Below are 25,551 nucleotides of genomic sequence, written 5' to 3'. Positions count from 1 at the left end.
TATGCTAATGCGTGCTCCCAACATTCCGTCATGGTAGATTGTTAGTTGGTGATAGCATTCCTTCCCGTTCGCTTCCTATCGCCCTCCAAATTGATGGACACGCCCTAGTGAAGGAATGTTGTGGAAAAATCGCCGACTCAGGGTCCAGTTCTGTTGAGGTGAGCCAATTCTTCGTCACGGTGTGTTAATGCCGCGACGCACTATTCTTGAGCGCTGGCTGCCAACGCTTCAACGACCATCGGAACCTCATTCCCAAGCCTTTCGGCGTCTATCGCGACTGCGTTAAGATGATATGTAATAAGTTAATGGATTTTCAAGTCTCTACATAATTTTAGTGATACTTAACAAGGATTCTCTATCATCAATGGGAAAAGTGTCCGTGGAAACTTGATTAATTGCTTGTGGCATTGAATGATTGCTTTTGAGAGCACAGAGCGTTCCAAAGTATGGGCCCGCTGTCGACGCTTCAGCGACTCCCGCCTCATCATAGATTTCAGATGTACAGTACGAGTATTTCATCTAGGGCATCAGTGATTTTCAAGATTATTTCTCTCTGATGTATAGGTATTTTTAAGTTTATATTTAGTAGAGTAGGAAAAGTATCAGACGCCTTCCCATTTCAAAAGTAAGAACAATCATATTAAAAGGCTTTTTTTTTTTTTTTTTTTTTTTTTTTTTTTTTTTTTTTTTTTTACAATCATTTGTACAGCCTCATCACAAATTTTTCACATGTAAGCTTACTGAATTTCTGGTTCACTCTTCATTATACATCAAAAGTTACTTAATTTCCTATACAACACAACCAGGTTCATTTTGTATAGATGCTGGGAGACAGATGTGAAGACAAGCTTTCATCTCTTTGTTCCCACAGGTATGCATGGCCTTGACCAGGACATATTTGTTCAGAGTTGAATCCATCACCATTATCTGCTGGTTCCTTTCCCTTTGTATAATGTCAGCTTCCTGTGACCCAGCTTTGCCTCTTAGTTCCCAAAATGATGAGGTGAATGGGTCCACACAAAGCATGCTACTCCTGATACTTTTTTGTTAACAGCCATGATAGAAAGAGCTAATATTGAAGTCCTGTTTTTATGAAGAATGATACCTGTAGAGATAGCTGTTGATCATATAGTTGTCAGGTAAACAGAATAGGAAAGACAGTGACATTCCAAAGCCTGCCTTACTAAAAAAGACCTTCAAATTTTGAGACTAAAACTATCCAGGATATTTGTTTCTTGAAGATTCCTAAGTTTCATAAAGAATCTCAATTATCTTGTGTTATACAGTCACATGCAGTCCTAATGATACTGAATGTTTCCCTTTCAAATATCCAGTACGAAGTAATGAAAGGAATTTTGATGGGATGGCTCAAATACTTCCACATTAACATATTTCATGGAAAAAAAAAATCAGGACTTCAGTGACTTTTTCAATTTATTGGCAAAAGGGCTAGAAGTGGATTTACTGAGTAGTTTCTATCAAAATTTGTAATTACATGACTCTTTATCTGCGATGTGACCAGTATTTGCTGCTGTTGCTCAGAAGGTCAGTCTGTCACCTTCATAGAGAATGGATGAGTGAGGTGTGTATGAAGACATGAGAGGGTTTGCAAGGATTATCTGTGAAAGTGCCATTTGTCCTGGACTTGTGGCCAATCTTTTGTCCTTACATGATATGTTTGGCCAATATTTAGCATCATTAAAGATTGTATGTAGAGAGTTTGATAAATTAGCTATTAAGAAACATTAATCTAATGGAGCAGCTACATGATGATATTGATGTTTTGAAATAGTATAGCCTCATGTTTCATGATGTCCTCTATCAGCATTGGTATGCATGCACAGCTTGATGATAATCAGGATAAGATTACATAGCCTGTGTTGACATCATAGAGCATGCCAAGGAAGTAATAATGCAGTTCAACAAAATTAAGGATGGTGTCTCATTTTCACATACATTCTTTTATATCCCTCAGCTATGAGAGAGAGAGAGAGAGAGAGAGAGAGAGAGAGAGAGAGAGAGAGAGAGAGAGAGAGAGAGAGAGAGAGAGAGAGAGAGCCAGCTTTACAGTGTTGCACCTTGATAAAAATCTTGATAAATATTGCAATACAAGCAATATCAAGGACAGAGAAAACTAATCAATATGTAATGTTTAATGATATTTATTATACTAGAATAAATGAAAAGAAGAAAAGAAAATGTCAGCCTGGTATATACTTTATATAAATAGATATTCATTATTGGATAGGCTGATCCATTGATTGTATCACTGCCTTGTTGTCTTGCTTGGAGTTGTTGAAAGATTATCAGTTAGGTGCATGCAAAGAGCAGGAATTCACTATAGTATTGAACCAAAGTTGATGTTTTAAGGGATGTTTATGACAGGCACACACTCACATCCAGATATAGATTTAAACCTTTGACTGCCAAGTAGATAGAAGGTAATCTTAGACAGTATAATTGAACAGAAATTAAAATCACAGGCACTAAAAGGTTTGAATCATCCCATCATTCCTTTTACTGTTGGTGGTGTATCTCAGAGTAGTACTGAAACTTCCAGCACACTATCGTATTAAACTTGAGGGGAAGCCATTGTAGTCAAATGGCTAAAAGGAAGGAGGAAGTCAAGTATGTAAATAATTTTTCCTCCCTGTGGTTCAAGCTACAGGTATATTATATATCTAAGATTATGATGATCACTGTTGTGTCTTACCTAGTGAACATCATAAATTCAAGGATGAGGTCAGAACATAATGGCACCGCTGACTAGAGGAGTGACGTACTTATCAGTGGACAGTACACGAGCCACTGTCAGGGCTCAGATAAGGAGAGGCTCAAAATGTTATAAAGACTCCAGCTGATTAAGTGTGCAGTAAATGGATGGTAGGTAATGTCTTAGCAGCAATATGTTAGAGAGAGAGAGAGAGAGAGAGAGAGCATTCAGGTTACAAAATGAAGTGTATAAAGTGTTCTATGATCTTATTTGTATGTACTGGATTACAGATTTGAATATTTTGTGTACTACTATTAATGAAAAATTAAAGCTACAAAACAAATAAGCAAGTTGGTTATTTCTTGTATTTTGCATTTTACTTTCAATGTGGGAAGGTAACATTTAAGAAATTTATTTAATTTATTTACTAATTATTTTGAAGGTACTGGCAGTATCCCTTTCAATGGGAAATAGAAAACCTAACCTTAGCTAACCCCTCATTTCTCTCCCACAGCCCTCGCACTCCTGGGTCACGGTACACAACCTCAAGCAGTTGGACGGAGGAATCTTGGACCCCGATGACCGCCTCAATGACGTAGCTGATGACCGGGAGCAGATCATTGCCCTGTATGAGGAGCAGCCACATGAGCACCAAGGTGGGGATGGCACCTCGGCCTCATCCGACTCTGAGAACCCCTCCCCTGATATCTTCCAGGTAAGGATGTGCTCTTTTTCTTGGCAAGGGTTGTGATGGTTTTTTTTATGTGTTATGGAAGATGGTTAAAGATTATGAAAAGGGAAAGAATGTAGGAGAGACTCTTAATTGGTGCTCTCTAAAGAATTAATAGAAAAGGAATTATTATTAGTTCCTTAGGTGTCTAAAAACTCTTGTCTTGAAATTCGAGTTAGGTGTGTGTGTGTGTGTGTGTGTGTGTGTGTGTGTGTGTGTGTGTGTGTGTGTGTGTGTGTGTGTTCCTATGGTAAGGTAGGGTTGTGTTTAAGTGTCTCCATATGCTTGGCAAGTGGTGTGTGTGTGTGTGTGTGTGTGTGTGTGTGTGTGTGTGTGTGTGTGTGTGTGTGTGTGTGTGTGTGTGTGTGTGTGTGTGTGTGTGTGTGTGTAGGGTGGCATACTTGAGGTAACTTATTGAGGTAAGGTTAGAGTAGGCTGAGGAGAGGTAGATGGCCTGTGCTAGGAAGGTTTCTGTTGAGAGAAAGAGAGAGAGATAGAGAGAGAGAGAGAGAGAGAGAGAGAACTTGTATATGATTTTGAATCTGCAACATGTGGCTGATACATTAGAAGAAAAAAGTAACCACAGAGAGAGAGAGCGAGAGAGAGAGAGAGAGAGAGAGAGAGAGAGAGAGAGAGAGAGAGAGAGAGAGAGAGAGAGAGAGAGAGAGAGAGAGAGGAGGGGTTATAGCCATAGCCCTTCTTAAAACCCTTACTCTTTCCCCATCAGGATGTGGAGCACAAATTTTCTCCGTTCACCCGCAATGACATAGAGATCACTGGAGAGGAATTGAGCGGAGCGCCTCCACCCCTCCACGTTCGGCGGGGCAGTGAGCCGGCACTGAACCGTCTGTCTCCCATCCCCCCTGTGAGTGCCCCCCCAGACCCCACCAAGCGATGGTCTGCGGCACCCATCATTGAGGATCAGAACCCAGCACTCACCAGCTCAACACCCATGAAGACTATAGTGAGTGTGGCAAGATTCATGTGTCTATCCTATTGCCTTGTTTACTTATCTGATTCAGTGGTGTAGAGTAGGAAAGGTGAGGAAAGTCAGATTGAAACAGGAATACTACTCTATATTGTCAATGAATTAGTGAGTGTGACAAGATTTGTTATTTGTTTCCACCTTGTTGCCTTGTTTATTTCTCTATTTTTTATGGCAAGGAATAAGAAAGGTGGTAGATAAAATCTGACTAAAACAGGAGTACTACTTTATGTTCTCTTATATTTCTAACAAACACCTCTAGTCAGAACATAATACTCTATAAAATACTCTTGACTCAGCCTGAGTTTTCCGTACTGCATTTCTGTCTCATTGGTCACCTCTTTGTGTATCAGGGGCATAGGTTTTTAGTGTGCTATGCTTTCCTCTTGGCTAAAACTTCAGTCTTTATTTTGGTGAGTCAGAGATCAGAGATGATCTCTGACTCCATCCTCAAGTTTTTTTCAAAAGACAGAAGACTTCCAATGGCATTATTATAACAGTGAAACAGTCAAGGTTACTTGTATAATTGATTTTCACTTGTATATTGTTTGTTTTAGCAAGACCCATTCACACACTGGGTATAATTTTATCAATATCCAAGCTGAGATAATTCCTTTGTATAAAAGATTAAAATTTGATATACTGGGTTATGTGAGTCACAGAGCAAGAAATAAACTGTTGTTGTTATTTTAAATTTAGAGTTTTGTCTCAATTTAATCTTCTCAGTGAAATCTAAGTCCCCTGATCAATAATATGTGATCATCTTTCTTTACTTTCCTTTAAGTATATGGTGATTCAGTGTAAAATAGATACAAAAGGCAGGAAAGTACTTATTTCAAGTTTTACGAAGAGGAAAGGCAGCATATAGTACATTAACAGAATGTAAGTGCTTATTTTGTTGAGTGCCTTACCTGAAGACAAAACACTTGTTGGGTTGCAGCAAGACGGTCACAGCTCCTATGAGGATGACAACGTTTTTGTGGTGGATCCAGGTGAGCGGGGAGAAGGCTCAGGGGAGGAGAAGACCCCCTCCTCATCTACTTCCTCCCACCACTCTACCGCTGCCGCCTTCAGCCGCTTCACCCGAGACAACAACAGATGTTCCGTGCAGGTGAGGAAGCAAGCCGATCATTTTATAAGGAATATTCTTAATTTTTTGTGCCACTTGATTGTCTCAGTCTTGAGACTAGATTGAAGAACTTTAATTTACTTTTTATTTATATCTGTGTATGTAATATCAACAAGCCTGTTTATGCTAAGCAAGTGAGGTATAAAACTGGGATCCAAGACTGAAACTGATCACTCAGGGAAATTACAAGACAAGAATATAATATTTACAGGTTGATTTACTTCATGTATTAAGAAAGATGACTGAAGTATATCCATGCTCTGTTCCAGGTGTTGTCAGATAACCCCATAATGGCACGCTGGGCTGATGCAGCTGATAACGTGCTGGCAGGGAGTGAGGGGCGGAGGAGAGAGCCACTGGGAGGATCATCCTCCTCTCCACTCCACTTTAGAGACTCTTCTCATGAGGACACCAACACGTGAGTCCCACCTTCCCTATGAGGTCTTGCCTGTGTGGAAGGATTGACAGAGTATCTCAGTTGATCTCTTCATTGTCTATGTTTATGAAGGATACACAATTAACATTTTAGAAATCCTCATGTGCTATGGATAATTTATCCATATGGCTATTTATATACTTTTATGCATATTCCTTGAAATCTTTCCAGTGAAGTGACCACAGAACTTTGAAGTGTAGCTACTTGCTCCTGTCTGTACATTTCATCCTTGCACACTCCTCTCCACTCCCATCCTCTCTTATCTCAAATAGTCCAATACTTCATCATACAATTTTTTCAAGATTCATCCTCTTACATTATTTATCCTATGCTTGTATTTATTTACTTGTATTTGATTACTACTGGAATGCTTGAAAAAAAAAATAAAAATTAGACAATAAAAATTATATATTAAGTAAAATCTTTATGAAGGATGGTAACAACTCCAACTTGGAGGGCCATGGAGCATGACAGATGGGAAGGGCATGATCACCCATTCCGAAAGGTGACTGAGTGTTTTGAGCTTATAGTTTTCTTGCCATGCGAGTATCACTCATCCATTTTCCACAAGTAATCAAACCACTACAATTTATTGCTCTTCATTATATTTTACATTCCACAATTCAGTTTTCTACCCTTACTGGACATTCTAAATTTACATAATATTTCACTACTCTCATATCCACTTTGTTCATTGACATGTTAGTCACTGCATTGCAGAAATTATCAGTGCATAATTAAAGAGGATAGTGATGTTTTGAATCCACTTTTCAGGATACTTGTGGTGTTAAGCAATGACCGCGGTCCCCTGGGGATCCACGTGATTCCCAGCACGGATGGGCGGGGCCATGACCAGGGCTTGCTGGTGGAGGGGGTGGAACCTGCAGGCAGGATAGCCAGGGATGGCAGGATACAGGTCCATGATAGAATAATAGAAATCAATGGAAGATCTCTGAACAATGTAACATTTCAAAAGTAAGTTCATAAGGATTACTTTTAAAATCTGTATATCTGAAGTGTTGTCAGTTTGGCATTGTGATACCACCATAGTAGTGTGAAATGTGTCATTGATTCTATTCAGAATACTTTAACCTCATACTCTGGAACCATGAGGTGTCTGTTCATGATAACTTCGGCTATTTCTTTGTTTATCTATCAATGAATTGCCTTGTGCATTTGAGAAGGAATTAAGTTGAGCATTGATTGTATTCATAACCTTAATAATAGCTTATTCACATGTTTAAAGATTATTCCTTTAAACTTTTCCAGAGCGCAAGAAATTTTTAAGGATGCCATGCAGACACCTGAACTGAGGTTGCAGGTGGTGAAGGGCCGGGGGAGCAATCACCAGCGGCAAGGCTCCTGCACTGAGCTGGTGGAGGGCGAGGAGAGGAGTGAGTATTCAGTTTTGAATTTTGTTAACCACATGTTTTTTTTTTTATAACTATTGAAGTTAAAGTAAAGGCTGCATCATCATAAATTGTCATCACATCACAGATCTGTATCAGGTTGAGTACAACATTTTCTTCCTCATAATTATGCCATTCAAAAGGAAGATCACTACTGCAAGCATGGAAGTAGGCAGTTGAAATGAATGCAAAGAATGGATAGTAAAAGTAATGAAAGTGAACATAACAGATTTGTTATATCTGGTATAAGTGAGTGAATGGAGTGGTTAAGGGGATCAAATGGATTACCCAAAATTGGTCTAGTCTTGTAGAAAGATTTGCAGAAAGTGATATGACTAAGAGTGTTTATTATTGTTGTACATGTATTGGATAGAAGAGACTGCATTCTGTGAAATAGGAGAATATGAGAGAAGGGGATAAGAGGATTGACTTCATTGATTTATTTAAAGGCAAGAATAAATGGAGGATTGTATAACAATTCCTTTTGGGAGGATTCTTCATGTCAGGTGTAGATAGATAGATAGCAGGTGAGGTGCTAATATTGATAAGAAACTGGACAATTGCATGCATGTGATTGTAAGCTGGTATAAAAAGAATTTCCGTCATCCTGGCCTACAAAGAAAGAACACAAGTTTTTGTAAGGTAATTACGTAAGAATAAGCCTATAATTGACATTGTTCATTTGTTTCTCCCTCCTTCAAGCAGTAGGGGGGGCCAAAGTGGCAAGTGTGACGGCCACAAGGAAGGTTGGGAGTATGTCACTCTCATCTCGGACTCAGGCAGTCATCCTCCAAAGCAACACTCGTAAGCTGGGCCGGCGGGTGACAGTAAATCTCACCAAGGGACCACACGGGCTTGGCTTTTCTATCACCACTCGGGACAACCCAGCTGGTGGAGAGGCACCAATCTATATCAAGAATATATTACCTAAGGTATGAATTATTTTTATTTTTATTTATTTGTTTATTTACTCTTTTTCTCCATCTTTTGGTAATGATGTATTGGTTTGCTTTGGTATGTTGTATATTTTATTCAAGTTAGGGATATGTAGTGTTATATATATGACTTTGGAAGATGAAGGTAGAGCAGGAACCTTGAAAATATTGAAATTGACCTTTTACTGCTGGAAAGACAGCCTTGATGAAAAGTGTAACAAGATTCAAATTTGAACCATTTGTCTCTCAGAACAGCAAAAAGGAGGTGCAGAGTTTTTTTTACACTCAATCATGTAAAACATGTGCCAGCCAGAGTTCTTAGTTGTTAAAGCTAATATTGAAAGAGTTCTGTCCTGATATGTGAATCTTTCGTCATTGATATACCATTTATTATGAGCAAGTATATAACAGTACTTTCCTAACTTTCATATTTAGAATCTGATTTGAATTTTGCAGACATGATCAAGTAGTGTCATGTTGTACAGCTTTTATTCAGTTCTCCCATTGTACCTGCAACCCTTGACAGTTGAATGTATTACTCAAAAAGTTTCTGTGAATTGTTTCAGGATTGATGAATTTTAATACAACTATGACACTGACTTGACCACACTTGCCTTGCATGCTGCACCCATGTCCCACCTCCTTTGCATGTTTTGTAATGGCTTGATTGGGATAAAGTATGTGTCAACCCAAACTCAGCTGTTCATTCCTTCATGTCCATTATAGGGAGCTGCCATAGAGGATGGAACCCTTCGCATTGGTGACCGTCTCCTGGAGGTCAATGGAGTTGCTGTGACAGGTAACAGCCAGTCTGAAGTAGCAGGACTCCTTCGGCAGATTCCAATAGGTGGCACAGCAACTCTCATTGTGTCACGACAAGACCAGCGTGGCAATGAGGCAGCACCTGTAGACTCTGTAGCAGATGAGGACAAAAGCTCCAGCCCTCAACTCCCTAGACAGCTGGTAAGTTGCTGAAATTCTGATCTGCTGATGTATTTCTCTCTCTCTCTCTCTCTCTCTCTCTCTCTCTCTCTCTCTCTCTCTCTCTCTCTCTCTCTCTCTCTCTCTCTCTCTCTCTCTCTCTCTCTCTCTCTCTCTCTCTCTCTCTCTCTCTCTCTCTCTCTCTCTCTCTCTCTCTCTCTCTCTCTCTCTCTCTCTCCAATTTATTATTGAATATAAGTGAATATTAAAAGGAGGAGAGAAAGCAGGTTTCCATTTGGGTCAGGATGTAGAATAATTTTGGGAAGGTACTTTATAAATGTGAAGGTCAGATACTCAAATACTTTCTTGTTTTAATTAACATTGATATTGTTATTTCTTTCCATCCCTTCTGCAGCCCTTAGAAAAGTCTGCTGATGACAGCCTCATGTTCCCTTGGAAGCAGAGAGAAATTCTCATGTTTGAGATTCCTGTTCATGATTCAGAAAGAGCAGGACTAGGTAAGACTTCCTACAGTGTGGTCTTTACTCTGTTGACATGCCTTTGTACAAGAAATCTCTCAACCTTTCTTCCTTTAGCATGAAGATGATTGTAATTGACTTTGTGACATATTGCAGGAGTGAGTGTGAAAGGGAAAACTAGCTCAGGTCCAAATGGTTCAGTTGACTTGGGAATATTTGTGAAGAATGTGATCCACGGTGGGGCGGCCTCCAGGGACGGCCGTCTCCTTCAGAATGACCAGCTGGTGAACATCAATGGTCTCTCCCTCCTTGGGAAGCCCAACAGTGAGGCCATGAAGACCCTGCGCACTGCCATGCATCAGGAGGTGGGTCCTCAACTGTGCCTTAATTCTCCTGGTTGTCTTTTGATCTTAATGAGGTGACATACATGACAGTTTTGTGCATGTCTTACATGACAGTCTTGTAATGGAAGATTTGTATCTTAGAGTTTTAGTAAGTGAACAAATTTGCTTAACAGGAGTCAAGACAGTGTCCCTTTTCAGCATTTTGGGTGAAAGCTTTGTTTCATTATTGGTAATATTTACTACTGCTGCCAGCCACTGCTTTCCAACCATATATTGAACACTGATCCCTCACTTCTGTTCATGTGTGAGTGTGGTATTGCATGTGCATCCCTCACTTACATTGTCATATGTAAATATTGTGTTGCATGTGTATACTCTGTCCTGTGATATGCAAGTGTGGGGTTGTATATACTAATTTGTCATATGTACCAAGACTTTCGAGGGCAAGACAACAGCCAAACTTATCAGGAAGAAATTGAGTCTTGAGGACAGTTTGGGACTGGCATTTCAGTGGGCTTTTTTTTTTTTTTTTTTTTTTTTTTTTTTTTTTTTTTTTTTTGCCCTTGGCCAGTGTCCCTCCTACATAAAAAAAAAAAAGTTTATGCCATTGAAGATGATAAAAAGAATATATCTTCTAAGGTCTTAATGGATGAGTACAACATGAAAAGTGTACATTATCAACACATAGTGGTACAAATTAATCCCGTCTGGATTCTCTATACTCTTTGTATCCAAATTAAAGTCTGGATAACAAACAAAAGTCATCCAAAGTGGTTTGCCAGTCCAGATTAATATCTCTGGATGGAATGGGTTTTTACAGTGATTGGGAAAAGTTTGGGAGACATCATTGAGTGTCAGGCTCCAAGCTTTACAAGAAGATAGAAGAGGAACCTTATGGCTTTTCTCTAAATTTCATAGAGATTGCCTCTGTAACTACTTGATAATGACACTGAAGCAGAATGTTGTGGAAGAGGACTGAATAAAGATAATGACCTTTGGTTATGACCAGAAAACACTTACTGTTCACATTTTCCCCAATCAGGGTCCAACTCCCGGCATGATCTCCCTCACTGTTGCCAGAAGAATAGACCACAGCAAGGAACGGTCAAGTCCCTCCTCAGCTAACAGGTCAGGCCGGGAGTCTGCCAACAGCCTCCTTACCAACTCATCAGGCACAGAGACTCTGGGAGGAGCTAAGTCTGCTCCAACCACCCCAACCCCAGACCACCTGGGCTCCACTGATGCCTCTGATGCCACTACAACGTTTCATTCCAACAAGGTGAACACTGGGTTGTGCCTCCTCTGCCCTGCAAGGTGTGGGTGAGGGAAGCTCAGTGCTGTGGCTGCTAGGATGAAGACTGAGTGAAAATTGTAGAGACAAGGATAGAACCACTTAGATTTTTCATTTATTTTTAATATTTTTGTTGAAACAAGGCATAGAAGAAGAGAACTGATTCAGTTCCAAGCTGTGACATAGATGCCTCGTCTCAGCAGTACAGATAAATATGAAATGCTTTAATATTTCTCCAGAATTACATTAGAATATAAGAATTATGGATGAGGGTGAAGGTCTGAGAATCTCTTTGAAAACCACATTTTCCTTAAAATATGAAATAACTGCAAGAATTATTTTTCCTTTCTGCATTCTTTAGTTATTTTGTTTCTCTTTGATTGTATTTTTGTTTTCTTGGATGCTATCTCACATTAATTAAAAGGGAAGGTAATTCAGAGGAGACTGATTAATTTTGTAGATATATATATATTTTTTTTTTTACTAACAAAATAATGTAGTTGAGCATGTCATATTTCACACTGTACATGATGGATAAGATTTATTTTATTTTATTTTATTTTTTTTTTTCCATACAGAAATCTTGATCACCATATTTTCAGTTTTAAAGGTAAATATTTTATCTTCAGAATGATGACCGGCTGCCCACAGAGAGAGAATTTGTTAATGACACCTTTGATGTACGTAACCCAGTGATCCAGCGACTGACCAATAACAATGGGGCTCTGCGGAATGAAAGCTACTATAAGGTGAGTTGTGCCCAATGACTGAGTGAGACTGAGAGTTACAGTTACCAGTGTCTGATACTGTGGATGCCTTAACTTTTAAGAGTATATATAACTGATGCCTCAATTATTGATGTCATAATTGTCATTAATGTGTGTTATCTGAAATTGCTGTGGTCATCATCTCAATATTTTTCCCTTTAGTCCATTTGTAAGTTGGTTAGCCATTGCCCCGTAGAACCTCTTTACAGCCATTCCATTAGTGATGTATACCATTTATTTATTTATTGTATTTATTTATTTTTTGTTTATTTATTTATTTTATTTTTTTCTATGTAGGAAGGACACTGGCCAAAGGCAACAAAAATCCAATAAAAAAAATGCCCACTGAAATGCCAGTCCCATAAAAGGGTCAAAGCATTAGTCAAAAATTGATGAATAAGTGTCTTGAAACCTCCCTCTTGAAGGAATTCAAGTCATAGGAAGGTGGAAATACAGAAGCAGACAGGGAGTTCCAGAGTTTACCAGAGAAAGGGATGAATGATTGAGAATACTGGTTAACTCTTGCATTAGAGAGGTGGACAGAATAGGGTTGAGAGAAAGAAGAAAGTCTTGTGCAGCGAAGCCGTAGGAGGAGGGGAGGCATGCAGTTAGCAAGATCAGAAGAGCAGTTAGCATGAAAATAGCGGTAGAAGACAGCTAGAGATGCAACATGCGGTGATGAGAGAGAGGCTGAAGACAGTTAGAGGAGAGGAGTTGATGAGATGAAAAGTTTTTGATTCCACCCTGTCTAGAAGAGCAGTATGAGTGGAACCCCACAGACATGTGAAGCATACTCCATACATGGACAGATAAGGCCCTTGTACAGAGTTAGCAGCTGGAGGAGTGAGAAAAACTGGTGGAGACATGCCTAACTTCATAGAAGCTGTTTTAGCTAGAGATGAGATGTGAAGTTTCCAGTTCAGATTATAAGTAAAGGACAGACCAAGGATCTTCAGTGTAGAAGAGGGGGACAGTTGAGTGTCACTGAAGAAGAGGGGATAGTTGTCTTGAAGGTTGCGTCGAGTTGATAGATGGAGGAATTGAGTTTCTGAGGCATTGAACAATACCAAGTTTGCTCTGCCCCAATCAGAAATTTTACAAAGATCAGAAGTCAAGCGTTCTGTGGCTTCCCTGTGTGAAATGTTTACCTCCTGAAGGGTTGGACGTCTATGAAAAGATGTGGAAAAGTGCAGGGTGGTATCATCAGCGTAGGAGTGGATAGGACAAGAAGTTTGGTTTAGAAGATCATTAATGAATAATAAGAGAGTGGGTGACAGGACAGAACCCTGAGGAACACCACTGTTAATAGATTTAAGAGAAGAACAGTGACCGTCTACCACAGCAGCAATAGAATAGTCAGAAAGGAAACTTGAGATGAAGTTACAGAGAGAAGGATAGAAGCCGTAGGAGGGTAGTTTGGAAATCAAAGCTTTGTGCCAGACTCTATCAAAAGCTCTTGATATGTCCAAGACAAATGTAAAAGTTTCACCAAAATCTCTAAAAGAGGATGACCAAGACTCAGTAAGAAAAGCCAGAAGATCACCAGTAGAGCGGCCTTGACAGAACCCATACTGGCGATCAGATAGAAGGTTGTGAAGTGATAAATGTTTAAGAATCTTCCTGTTAAGGATAGATTCAAAAACTTTAGATAGGCAGAAAAACTTCAAGCAAGAAGGAAAGGTAGATGTTGACAGACAGAGCTGAAAGAGTTTGACTAGGCAAGGTGCAAGCACGGAGGCACAGTTTTGGAGAACAATAGGAGGGACCCCATCAGGTCCATAAGCCTTCCGAAGGTTTAGGCCAGCAAGGGCACGGAAAACATCATTGCAAAGAATTTTAATAGGTAGCATGAAGTATTCAGAGGGTGGAGGAGAGGGAGGAACCAGCCCAGAATCGTCCAAGGTAGAGTTTTTAGCAAAGGTTTGAGCTAAGAGTTCAGCTTTAGAAATAGATTTGATAGCAGTGGTGCCATCTGGTTGAAATAAAGGAGGGAAAGAAGATGCAAAGTTATTGGAGATATTTTTGGCTAGATGCCAGAAGTCACGAGGGGAGTTAGATCTTGAAAGGTTTTGACACTTTCTGTTAATGAAGGAGTTTTTGGCTAATTGGAGAACAGACTTGGCATGGTTCCGGGCAGAAATATAAAGTGCATTGGATTCTGGTGATGGAAGGCTTAAGTACCTTTTGTGGGCCACCTCTCTATCATGGATAGCACGAGAACAAGCTGTGTTAAACCAAGGTTTAGAAGGTTTAGGACGAGAAAAAGAGTGAGGAATGTACGCCTCCATGCCAGACACTATCACCTCTGTTATGTGCTCAGCACACAAAGACAGGTCTCTGACACGGAAGCAGTAATCATTCCAAGGAAAATCAGCAAAATACCTCCTCAGGTCCCCCCAACTAGCAGAGGGAAAACGCCAGAGGCACCTTCGCTTAGGGGGATCCTGAGGAGGGATTGGAGCGATAGGACAAGATACAGATATGAGATTGTGATCGGAGGAGCCCAACGGAGAAGAAAGGGTGACAGCATAAGCTACATGACCTATAATCCTTCTGATTATAGGTCAGAAAAAGGTCAAGAATGTTCATCATATCTCCAAGACGGTCAGGAATACGAGTAGGGTATTGCACCAATTGCTCTAGGTTGTGGAGGATAGCAAAGTTGAAGGCTAGTTCACCAGGATGGTCAGTGAAGGGAGAGGAAAGCTAAAGCTGGTGGTGAACATTGAAGTCTCCAAGAATGGAGATCTCTGCAAAAGGAAAGAGGGTCAGAATGTGCTCCACTTTGGAAGTTAAGTAGTCAAAGAATTTCTTATAGTAAGAGGAGTTAGGTGAAAGGTATACAGCACAGATAAATTTAGTTTGAGAGTGACTCTGTAGTCGTAGCCAGATGGTGGAAAACTCGGAAGATTCAAGAGCGTGGGCACGAGAGCAGGTTAAGTCATTGCGCACATAAACGCAGCATCCAGCTTTGGATCGAAAATGAGGATAGAGAAAGTAGGAGGGAACAGAAAAGGGGCTACTGTCAGTTGCCTCAGACACCTGAGTTTCAGTGAGGAAAAGAAGATGAGGTTTAGAAGAGGAGAGGTGGTGTTCTACAGATTGAAAATTAGATCTTAGACCACGAATGTTGCAGAAGTTAATGAAGAAAAAATTGAGGGGGTGTCAAGACACTTAGGGTCATTGACAGAAAGGCAGTCCGACCTCGGGACATTTATGGTCCCCTCCCCAGATGGGAACTCTGAGGCTGGTGTAGGAGTCGCCATGATGATTTTAAAATTTTTGAGTGAAGGGTGTGTGTGCATTTAGGTGCTTGCAGTTTAGTGTGGAGAAAGAGAGTTGTCTTTAGAGGGCAGGTTGTGACTGCCCCCTTGTGTTGTGAGACACAAAGGGATCTGTGTATTAAATGACTAATGGATGTAAGCGACATACAAAAAGGAGATTTAGTGTATTTCCTAGTGTAAGAAGAGATGTAATAATGTGTTGTCTAGTGTAGTGTGGTATGCCTCTTATCATCCTGCAGGCCACACACGACACCTGGAACACCTCCCAGCTGCAGCAGCTTGTGATGCGTGTGGACCGGGAGTCCCTGGCACCAGCTGTGGGTGGCACCAGCACCCTGGGCTCCCCAACTGTTAACCTGCCATCCAGGGACACCCTCATCATCCATGACGACACAGGCACCCACCTCTCAGGGTTGGTGTTCTGGTGCCCATCATTTATTGCATGCATGACCTTACAAAACTTAGCAGAGGTTTTCAGGGCTTTGTTTATATGTTGTATTTTTGTAGCTTTTTTTTTTAATGCATGAAGATAGTTTTGTGGAGATTTTTGTAATCACCTTTGTTGTGTTTGACTTGCAGACAAATGAGTGGACATGATGGTCCTGGGGCCTCTGCAGGAAGCTTCAGTGACCATCCCAGCCAGTCTGATGATGCCTACACCAGCCAGTGAGTCCCGTCTGCTTGTTTTTTTTTTTCACTGCTCCCATTCATATCTTCCCTTTTCATTTCACTTAGCATTTTCAGTATCAATGTATGTCACAAATGAGTGTCACTATGCCTTGAACATTTCTATGATTGAACACACTTCATGCAAGAAATAGGGGCATCATAGAACAGTTTATGCTTTATTATTTGACCTGATTTCCTAACACTGCTCTGCCTGTGCCAGTGTCCTCCAAGGAAATTATGTTTTTTTTTAGTTATACATTTTCAGTTACATACTGTTCAGTCAGTCATTGATAGATCTCATTTTATAGCCTCCAGTCAACCTTGCTCCTACAAACCTGTTATTGATAATTTGTCTTTATTTTGTGCATATCTCATTGATTGATAACTCAGTTATTGTACAAATCCTCTTCAGAACTTCCTTGGAGGAGAATGTGGCAGGGTTCTCAAGGGATCAGTTTGGCCGGCAGAGCATGTCAGAGAAGCGTCATGCTACACTGGATGCTAAGAACACTGATACTTACCAGCGCAATAAAAAAGCAAGGTTGGTGTGTGTGTGTGTGTGTGTGTGTGTGTGTGTGTGTGTGTGTGTCCATTGCTGCCTTAGGATAGTCAGTGGGGTAGCCAAGATGTTACATTCATCTGTCAAGATAAAAACAGGAATCTGTCCATCTTCTTTAGGCATTCTTAGAAAAGGACTGAACCTTATAGCTTTTTCATGCAAATCTTCTTCATTATATAAGGAGTGCCATTAGCTTTGAAATTTCAAGCTCAAAAATTTGATTGTATCAGAAGTCATCAACATTATATTATAATTCATGGAGGAGAATGAAGAGTAATGGAACCCTCCATGGGTCTTACCCCTCTGCAGGCACAATATACCCTCGACATGGCATGAAATACAAACTTTTTTTGCTGTGGGAAGGATGATTGGTTTGTCAGTATTCAGTTCAAAAGATGGAATTGATAATATTAGATTAATAAGTTGATACTGACTAAGCATGAAGCAAGTTTGAGTTATATTGTTCATTACTAGTTATTAGTAAATTTTGCTGGTTTAGAAAATCTAATTATCATGTGTTATAGTACATACTGATAGAAAATATAACTTTCTGAAAATAATTAAAAATGTTATTGAGAACATAGAGAGGCTGCTGCTTTCTTGCATTTTATTTTATGTGATTATGAACATAAGCTGATGAGGAGACTGCATCTATGTAGGGATTGAAGGATTCTTCCTATAGCAAGTCATAATGAAGAGCTGAAGTCTCTCCAAGCTTCTCTGATCAACAGAGATAAGTTTTTTATTAAATGTAAGATCATCACCAGGTTTGTGTGAACCTTGTTCTCTTCCCTTATGTTGGATTTTATTGTTTGTAGGGAAGAAAGAGAGAAACAGAAGCAGATAATGTTGGCGCAGGAGAAGTTGGCAGCCACGCAGGGCCTTGGGGCAGCTGGGATGGCAGGTTAGTCTCTCTTGAGTGTGTCTGTCTTCCTCAGTGTCACTTCTCTCTTCCTACCCGGGTGCTTGTTGTGGACTCCACCATCACGGGTTTTCAAAGAGGAGAAATGTAATTTGCAATTTAAAATGGATACAGTTGTCTTTTTGTATCAAATTGATTTATATTGTGCATTTTGATAAAGTTAAACAAATTAGATGCAAAACAGTAGTGTTTTACCCAAATTATTATTAAACTTCAAGTAATGCCATTAATTGAATCATAAATAGTTTCAGGGGTATTTGTTGATAAAAGGAGGAAATAAAATAGACATTGCAAACTTAAAGACAAAAAGTAGACAGATACATGGTCCCTTTCTGGGTATTTCTCCACAATTTTTTATAGTGATGCTTTCAATGAGGCTCTAATAAAAAAGAAAAATTTAAATCATATACTCAACCAAACATGGTTATTGAAACTCCTCATGAGTATGGACAACAGGAATTTTCATTTTGTATCCAAATATTCAAAATGTCTGAGGCCAGTGATGGTAGGAAAACTTGTAGTGTTGCTTGTCAGTCATCTCTACTACTCAGGGTTATCAGGTGCATTGTTTCTGCTGTATAGAGTTTAGGGAATTTATCATAAATGGTAAGACTAGTTGTTGTGTGTTTTCAGCTGTAACCCTTAATCCAGACTTGCTTCTATTGTTATGTGTGGGTTTGCAGACGGTTTAATCCAGAGATATGCTTAGGCTTATTAAGTAGCCCTTGGAGACTCTTGGCAGCAGTGAAGTTTGCAATAGAAATCTTACAAAGTAGTTTCTGTCTCTGTTTCAGGTTAAAGTGTACTTTGAATTTGGGGCTTTGATATTCTTTATTTAGTTGTATTTTAAGAGCACCGTCTATGTTGATTGTAGATCTCGTGATGTATTCACTTTAAATTCAGAACCTTTTTCATATTTACATTTTTTTCATTGACTAAAGGAAATTTATGAGAACTTAACAGTCAACTTGGAATGGTGTTTTCCCTTGCCTTGAGTACTGCACACTGTAAGTCACTGATCATCAGTGTACAGTGCTTGAGGTAGAATCAGGCCCTGCCATAACATCTCTCCTGCTGGCCATAACTCGTGGTGTGGTCTCTGCCCTTAAGGTGGCCCTGAGGAAGAGGTGAAGCCAGGTTTAAGGGAGGTGGGCATTGATGTACCACCAACTGACCCTCCTCCTGGGCCCCCCCACCCCTCACATCCCCTGCCAGGTGCCAGGCCTGCCCCAAACACTTCACGCTGGGGCAGGACTAAGCAAAATACATTACCATCCAAGTCCAAAGATGAAAATAAGCCTCCCAAAAATAAGTCAGACCAAATGTCAAGCTCAAGTGTGGGCACAAAGCTGTCAGCCAAGCAGCAGTTTATTCAAGGCCTTCGTGGGCCAGGGCTGAGAAGAGGGAGTGAGCCAGTGGGGGCTACCCTGCGGAGGGGTCAGTCTGGGCACCCCCGAGGTCCCTTCAGCCCAGTGAGCCGCAGCCTTGAGAGGCATTTCAATAAAGGACACCAGCGAACAACTTTTGGACAGGATCTTTCCAACATGATTTCCAACTGGGGTAACTAACAGAATATTTACCTGGTGCATGATGAATCACTGGTTTGAAATCTGTTACTGCTTTTTTTTTTTTTTTTTTTTTTTTTTTTTTTTTTTCTTTTTTGATGTTTATGTTTGTTTCCATTGTGTTATGTTGAGCTTGGGATTGGTGGTGGTGAGGGCTGAACTTAATGCATGCTGGATGGTGGGACAACTGCTTCAGGTTTGCAGCAGCATCCTGAGTTTCATTGTTTTACAGTAATTATTTGCTTGTTTTTCTTATTCAAACTTTCTTTTTCCTCAAAATTTTTTTTATATTTAGTGCAAATGTTATTCCTTACTATAAAAATAATTGGATGTATTGCAAATATGATGTGATGCACTACCAAAGAAGTCCTTATACAGCTCAAAAGTTGTATGATGGAGGAATGCAATCACTTTCTAAAGCAGTTCATGAAGTTGGAATTAATCTTGTATATATTTTCCAGAAAAAAACTAATGTATTCATGTGAATGTGAAACTTTCTAATCTCTATAAACTTATGCATTTGGTAAGGCCTAAAGTGTCCCTTCAAGTCTTCAGTAAAACTCCCTGGCAGCCTGTCTTTAGGAATTCAGACTCACAATTTTCTTCTGGTGTTGTCTGCTTAGCTTCCCGTAACCGAGAATTGTTGGGCCGGGAGGCCTTGGCAGCAACCGGGAAGATGGTCCGAGCATCGTCAGATGAGTCACTTGCCTCTCAGCCCCACCAGCGCACCACTCATGCTCACCAACCCTCCTCCCCGCATGAGCACGTAGCATCACAGGGTAAATGTTGGTGATATGGTGGTCCCTCTCTCTTTTGGCTCCTTTCCCTTCCCTTTCCTCTCCAACCCTAATTTCTGATCAGTCTTAGTCATTCCTTCATTTGCAGAAGTCAACTGTTATCACATCTTTCGGTTCCATGCATTGTCATTCACGAGTGGCTAAAATCTTCAGGCATTTCTCCAATTTATCGCTTAATTATTTTTTCTTCCAGCTATGATAAAGATTTTGGTTTGCTATACAAAAAGTAGACAACATGATCCTCTTCTGCTAAAGACTGGATGTATCAGTTACAAAATGTTGAGTTCTTTTCTTATACATCACAATGTATAGGTGCCAACATGTGATAGGATGAATATAGTTGAGTTTGATAATAATTTTTTTTGATAAGAAATGTGCACTACAGTGGAGATTCAGACATTGTATAAATGTACACTTGAATAAATTAAGCAGTTACATAGTTTGTGAGTATGTACTGCATAAGTGGAAGAATATTTTGAATAACAGATTAATCTTGTGCTAGAGTGACAGGATTGATGCTCACATGACTAAAGATGATTTAAATACAGTACATACCTCCATTGCAAACATCTGCCTTGTACATCTTCTAGTGTGTGAGCTGAACTGGAAATTTAATTTTTATTCACTCATTTATTTAATTATTTGCATAATTTATTCATTCTGGAAGATATTATTCTGCTTTACAAATTAGGCATTTAGATTTGAGCAAAGACAGCATTGCCTCCCATTGTGTAAGGCTGAAACACATCCAGAATTCAAGGAGACATCTATCTTTATACCAGGATGACATTCTCCTTTTTTATTTATTTATTTTTTTATTTTATTTTATTTTATTTTATTTATTAATTTTTTTCATTTTTTATTTTTATTTTTTTCCATGCATTTCTTATACCAGGTTAGAGTTTTCTTAATAGTAGATGTGGGTGTTTATAAGTAATGTGAGCAATGAGGATTGTCATCACGCCACTAGAAGCATAGACGCTAAGGTGTGAGGGAATACTTATTAATGTAAGTGTAAATGTATACATGTAAACACCTTGTCTTGGATGGGGTGTCAGGCTGATATGCAGGTAGAAAAATAGGTGGATTAGGGTATACTTTTAGGTTCTAATGCTAACATCTTCTGAATAAGAGTGATCTTATGGAATGAATTACAACTATGTCTTGGGACCTCACTACTTTTTTACTGCACTGTATTTCTAAGATCTCCCTTCCATCCACCACTTCCAGAAAATCATTTTCACTTCAGAAACTTCACTCATAATTTTCAGAATGAATTTGCAAAGGAGTATTAGATTTAAATATATTAATTCTGCTCTCTGTAGATTATTCTTTTTTTTCCAGTCTAATCACTTGTGAATTGTACCTTAAATCTGATAAGTCATTACATTATAACAAGGCAGTCATGCATTGATTTACCCATGAGCTTAACTAATACTTGTGATTTGTCCAGCATGCATGAATGTTTGTCCATACTTGTTTTGTCCTGTGTATGTCCTGAATTTGTTGTCAGTCTCTGTCATAAAAACAAGGAAAATGTGGTGATTTAAATAATGATTACCATGTTGTAGCAGCTTTTGCTATTGGGTGTGTTGCTGTTGCCCACACTGACCTGACACCCTCACCATTCCCAGATGCTTTAAGGTCAAGGCTAGACTTTGGTCCTGGTCTGGGCATGAAGAAGTCTTCCAGCTTAGAATCTCTACAGACAATGGTGCAAGAGGTATGATGTGGAGCAGTTTTGTATACATGTAATAGTTTTAATTAGAATAATCCTCATTCCTCATCACTACCATTTTGCTTCAGACTCGTGTTTTTGCCTGTTTTTTTAGGCTTTTGAACTAAAGCCTTAATTAGAAAAAAAGTGAGAAGGTAGTAAAGCAGTACATTGTTTCATTTGTATACAAGCATGAAGGTTGAGGGAAAGAGCTGTGATGAAGAAAAATTACTGAATTTCTATGATGCATTATGACGAGAATGGCAAGCTTTGATGTTTAAAAAAAATTATTAGGTGTGGAATTTAAGGCAAAGATCAAGAATTCAAATAGTTGAAATGTATGTTTTACTTGAGAAATGCTTGTGTTGTGAAAATGAATGAATGATGAAAGCAATGAAAGTTGTAGAACCATTTTGGTATATTAAAGGATGGTGAAGCAGAGTACATTAAGGTGGTTTGGCTATATATAAAGATAGAATGGAATGATTAAGACAAGAAAAAGAATATATGAAAGAAATGGCAGAGAGGAGAATAAAGAGATTAGAACAAGAAAATATAGGAATCAAGGGAGACTTGTATCACGGCCATTTCGTTGAGTGAGTTCTTAGAAACGTGCATCAGATCTAGAGAAGTAGATACTATAATGTACTGATTAAATGAAATGTGTTGGTATATTTTTTCCCTCATGTCAGTCAAATAAAGGAGAACATTTACATGATATCAAACAGCCATTAAAACATGTGTGATGTTCCCAGATGACCATGGAGGAGGAGGGTCACCGGATGGGATCAGGTCGGGTACCAAGAGGCCGGGGGTGCAATGAGAGCTTCCGTGCAGCTGTTGACCGATCTTATGACGTCCCACTCAATGGACTGCGCAGCAAAATGGAGACCTGTGAGTAGCTGTTTTCTCTGTGAGGAATGTAGTATAAGAGAGATTTCAGATATACCTTTTGCAGGATGAGGTTTTATAGTGAATTTTGATGTGGTAGTTTAAGGAATAAAATTTTGGCATAGCTTATTCATGTTTGCAGGATATAGACCATATGACAAGACATGTTAGGCTTGCTCTCCTTGAATTATAGAATACAAGTAAAGATAAAGACATCATTCTTTAATTAGCTTATTAGAATAAAATTAGCTATTACAATTAGCAAGCCATTGTATCCTAACAGTGGCTGAAGAGGAGTCGGAATCCAGTGGGTCTGGATTTGGCCGAGGCAACAGTCGCCAGTCATCTGTCAACTCTGCTGCCGAGGACAAGCACAAGAAAATTGGGAAAAAGAAGGCGGGTTTGCTCAAAGGTCTTGGCTCCATGTTCAGGTGGGTATAGGAGACTCATGGTGGGACACAGGTGGTTTGGAGTATTTTGGTAATCATATTTCAGCTATCTTCATGTAAAGCATGATCTTTCTATCAGCAATTTTAATGACTGGTACTAGTTCAAATTTTAAGATGATGGGCAAGTAGGCATTCAAGAAGAGATTGGTGCAGGAGACTCCTTTTCCAGTACAAGTTGTGGTAAGAGATTTTAAGATAATTAACAAGCCTATATCTTTTATTTAACCATGGTGGAGTTTATCTTTCAAATAACTGAAATAACCAAATATAAAACACAGTGGCTTGTGAAGTGGGTCTCTCACCAAGCATCACAAGTCTGGAAATCATAAGAAACTAAACAGTCCCTGCAGTGACTTATCTCAGCCACTTCATTTTATTCAAGCCCCCCTGTCATCAGCAACACAGTGCCCACCCTCTAATATACTGTCTTAGCTAATGCATCTCCCTCACACCTGTCACTCACCTGGATGCTTCAGACTCAGTGAGTCAGTGTCTCCTTAACACAGTCATTCCATTCTCTTTGGTCATCACCTCAAAGTTACAATTTCTGCCTCAGATTTTTTTTGTCATTGTTCTCACTTTCTCATACTTTTATTATGATCAGACCGCTTGAAAACTGTTCATCTGTTGTATACAGCAAATTGCTGTTTTCCACTCATTGTCAGTTTTTATTATCATTGGTACCACAGGATCCTGACATAAACTGGTTAGTCACCCGCAAATCATCCAGTTCCAGTATTTGTTTGCCAGGATTTATTTTCTGTGTTATTAATTATATGGAGAACTTTAAGGGTGGCCAATATTATTATTATAAAAATTTGTGTGTAGCTAAACAAAAGTCCTTAAATACAGATATTTTTTTTTTTTTTTTTTTTTTTTTTTTTTTTTTTTTTTTTTTTTTTTTTTTGTCAATAAGAGTTTAAAACTTCATAGTGGCAACTGAACAGTAATACTAATGGACACTCCTGCAATCACCCACAGGTTTGGAAAGCATCGTAAGAGTGTAGATAATACAAATAGTGGACCTGGCAGAGGGGATGGGGAGAGAGAGGGGCGAGGGGAAATGGACCGGGCAGAGGTGGAACGGCTGGCAGCAGTGCGGCGGCTGCAGCAGGAGGAACACGACCACATGCAGGAACAGTACAGGCGCCTCATTGAGAACACCGCACGGACCTCACAGGTGTGTGTGGATCACTGGGCTTAGCAGCACTGTGGTGTGCTGTTTCTCTCTCTCTCTCTCTCTCTCTCTCTCTCTCTCTCTCTCTCTCTCTCTCTCTCTCTCTCTCTCTCTCTCTCTCTCTCTCTCTCTCTCTCTCTCTCTCTCTCTCTCTCTCTCTCTCTCTCTCTCTCTCTCTCTCTCTCTCTCATTTAAATGTTATGTTGAAGGAAAGTATTAAGGGAAGTTTTTATCAGTAACCTTGTATTCAGTTGGTACATTTACAGAAATAAGCAGATTTTATTGTTTGATTCACATGAATTCAGTTACATGTAATGGACAGTTACAGTGAATTTAGTGATCATTTTTCAGTCCTTTTCTGACATCAGTAAATAATTGATGAAATTGGACACTTTCTTTATCTGACTTGTGCATTATTGGAGGACTTCTGTTGATAAGTAATGGTAGGATGCTTAAAATATTATACTAGTTGAGGTATTTACAATGTGGGGGTTTGTGTAACAGCTTTGTTGTAACATTATCTATAAGCTTTATTTGATTTAGTGCAAACAGTTTAACCCGTAAACTGCGCCAGACATCTTAAGATGCTGTTCGACCAACTGCGCGAGACATCTTAAGATGACAGGTTTTCTAAGCTGCATTTCAAAAGTTCCCGCACAGCCACCGTAAAATCCAATGAACATCATTTGGCAACATCATCTCTCTTTTGCTCCATATAGGCATTATTGTCTCAGTCAGCCTTAGGCAGTCATGGAAGACGGTAATTCATTATCATCTTCCGATGCTGGCCAGCCTCCTGGCTCCCACATTCATGGCCATGGGGGAGGCAGATGTCGTAAAAAGAAGAAGATAGTAAAAAGAAAGCTTGGACTAGGCCCTGATGATGTAGATTATTTACAGCAATCAACTTCTGGTGCTGTGAGAAAGCCCAAGAAATCCCGTAAACACACTCCTGCCTCTCAAGGTCAGGAGCACGCTGCCGCTTCCTCACTGCCAGGCAAAGCCCGTAATATGCCATTGACACCATCAAAATTTTTACCATTGATAGAAGATTCTGAGGAATCACTCTCAACACTTCCTGATGATTCACACTGGCAGAAAGAACAGGAAAATGATCTCTTTGACACCTTCCCGGCTCCCCTGTCGCTGGCCCCCAGCCACTTCCCAAAGAACTTCAGCCATCCATCACTGCCACACAATGTATTTTTTTTCATTTTTTATTTCACATTTCAGTGCTCTACTTGTCTCCTTTGAGTTTAAAAAGATCAAAGATAGTTTTCAAGCAAGTTAATTTTTTGCCATTTTTTGCGCACCCTGCAGCTATCCTGAAATCATAATTGCGCAGTTTAAGGGTTAAGGGATGCTTGTGCAAGGCTTATTTC

General features: G+C 39.6%; 1 protein-coding gene across 22 annotated transcripts in view; it reads left to right on the top strand.

Annotated features, from left to right (window-relative positions):
* Nucleotides 1–25,551, top strand: part of LOC135113598 (partitioning defective 3 homolog) — a 95,884-nt gene that overhangs the window by 58,771 nt on the left and 11,562 nt on the right. For 15 of the 22 annotated variants that reach the window (XM_064028993.1, XM_064029029.1, XM_064029040.1 and 12 more), the window contains 22 exons: nt 3,228–3,428; nt 4,171–4,407; nt 5,369–5,539; nt 5,827–5,975; nt 6,768–6,968; nt 7,263–7,387; nt 8,105–8,334; nt 9,064–9,300; nt 9,674–9,776; nt 9,894–10,102; nt 11,124–11,360; nt 12,002–12,121; nt 15,663–15,835; nt 16,003–16,089; nt 16,505–16,633; nt 17,470–17,555; nt 18,684–19,133; nt 19,762–19,917; nt 21,570–21,658; nt 22,408–22,546; nt 22,827–22,974; nt 23,974–24,172. In XM_064028993.1, the coding sequence (XP_063885063.1) occupies nt 3,228–3,428; nt 4,171–4,407; nt 5,369–5,539; nt 5,827–5,975; nt 6,768–6,968; nt 7,263–7,387; nt 8,105–8,334; nt 9,064–9,300; nt 9,674–9,776; nt 9,894–10,102; nt 11,124–11,360; nt 12,002–12,121; nt 15,663–15,835; nt 16,003–16,089; nt 16,505–16,633; nt 17,470–17,555; nt 18,684–19,133; nt 19,762–19,917; nt 21,570–21,658; nt 22,408–22,546; nt 22,827–22,974; nt 23,974–24,172 (3,876 nt within the window). The remainder of the gene's footprint in view (nt 1–3,227; nt 3,429–4,170; nt 4,408–5,368; nt 5,540–5,826; nt 5,976–6,767; nt 6,969–7,262; nt 7,388–8,104; nt 8,335–9,063; nt 9,301–9,673; nt 9,777–9,893; nt 10,103–11,123; nt 11,361–12,001; nt 12,122–15,662; nt 15,836–16,002; nt 16,090–16,504; nt 16,634–17,469; nt 17,556–18,683; nt 19,134–19,761; nt 19,918–21,569; nt 21,659–22,407; nt 22,547–22,826; nt 22,975–23,973; nt 24,173–25,551) is intronic. The other 7 variants (XM_064029065.1, XM_064029023.1, XM_064029084.1 and 4 more) reach the window with 5 other exon arrangements.

This window comes from Scylla paramamosain, chromosome 2, assembly GCF_035594125.1.
Source record: "Scylla paramamosain isolate STU-SP2022 chromosome 2, ASM3559412v1, whole genome shotgun sequence".
Classification (NCBI taxonomy): domain Eukaryota; kingdom Metazoa; phylum Arthropoda; class Malacostraca; order Decapoda; family Portunidae; genus Scylla; species Scylla paramamosain.
This window is presented reverse-complemented; position numbering and strand designations above follow the sequence as displayed.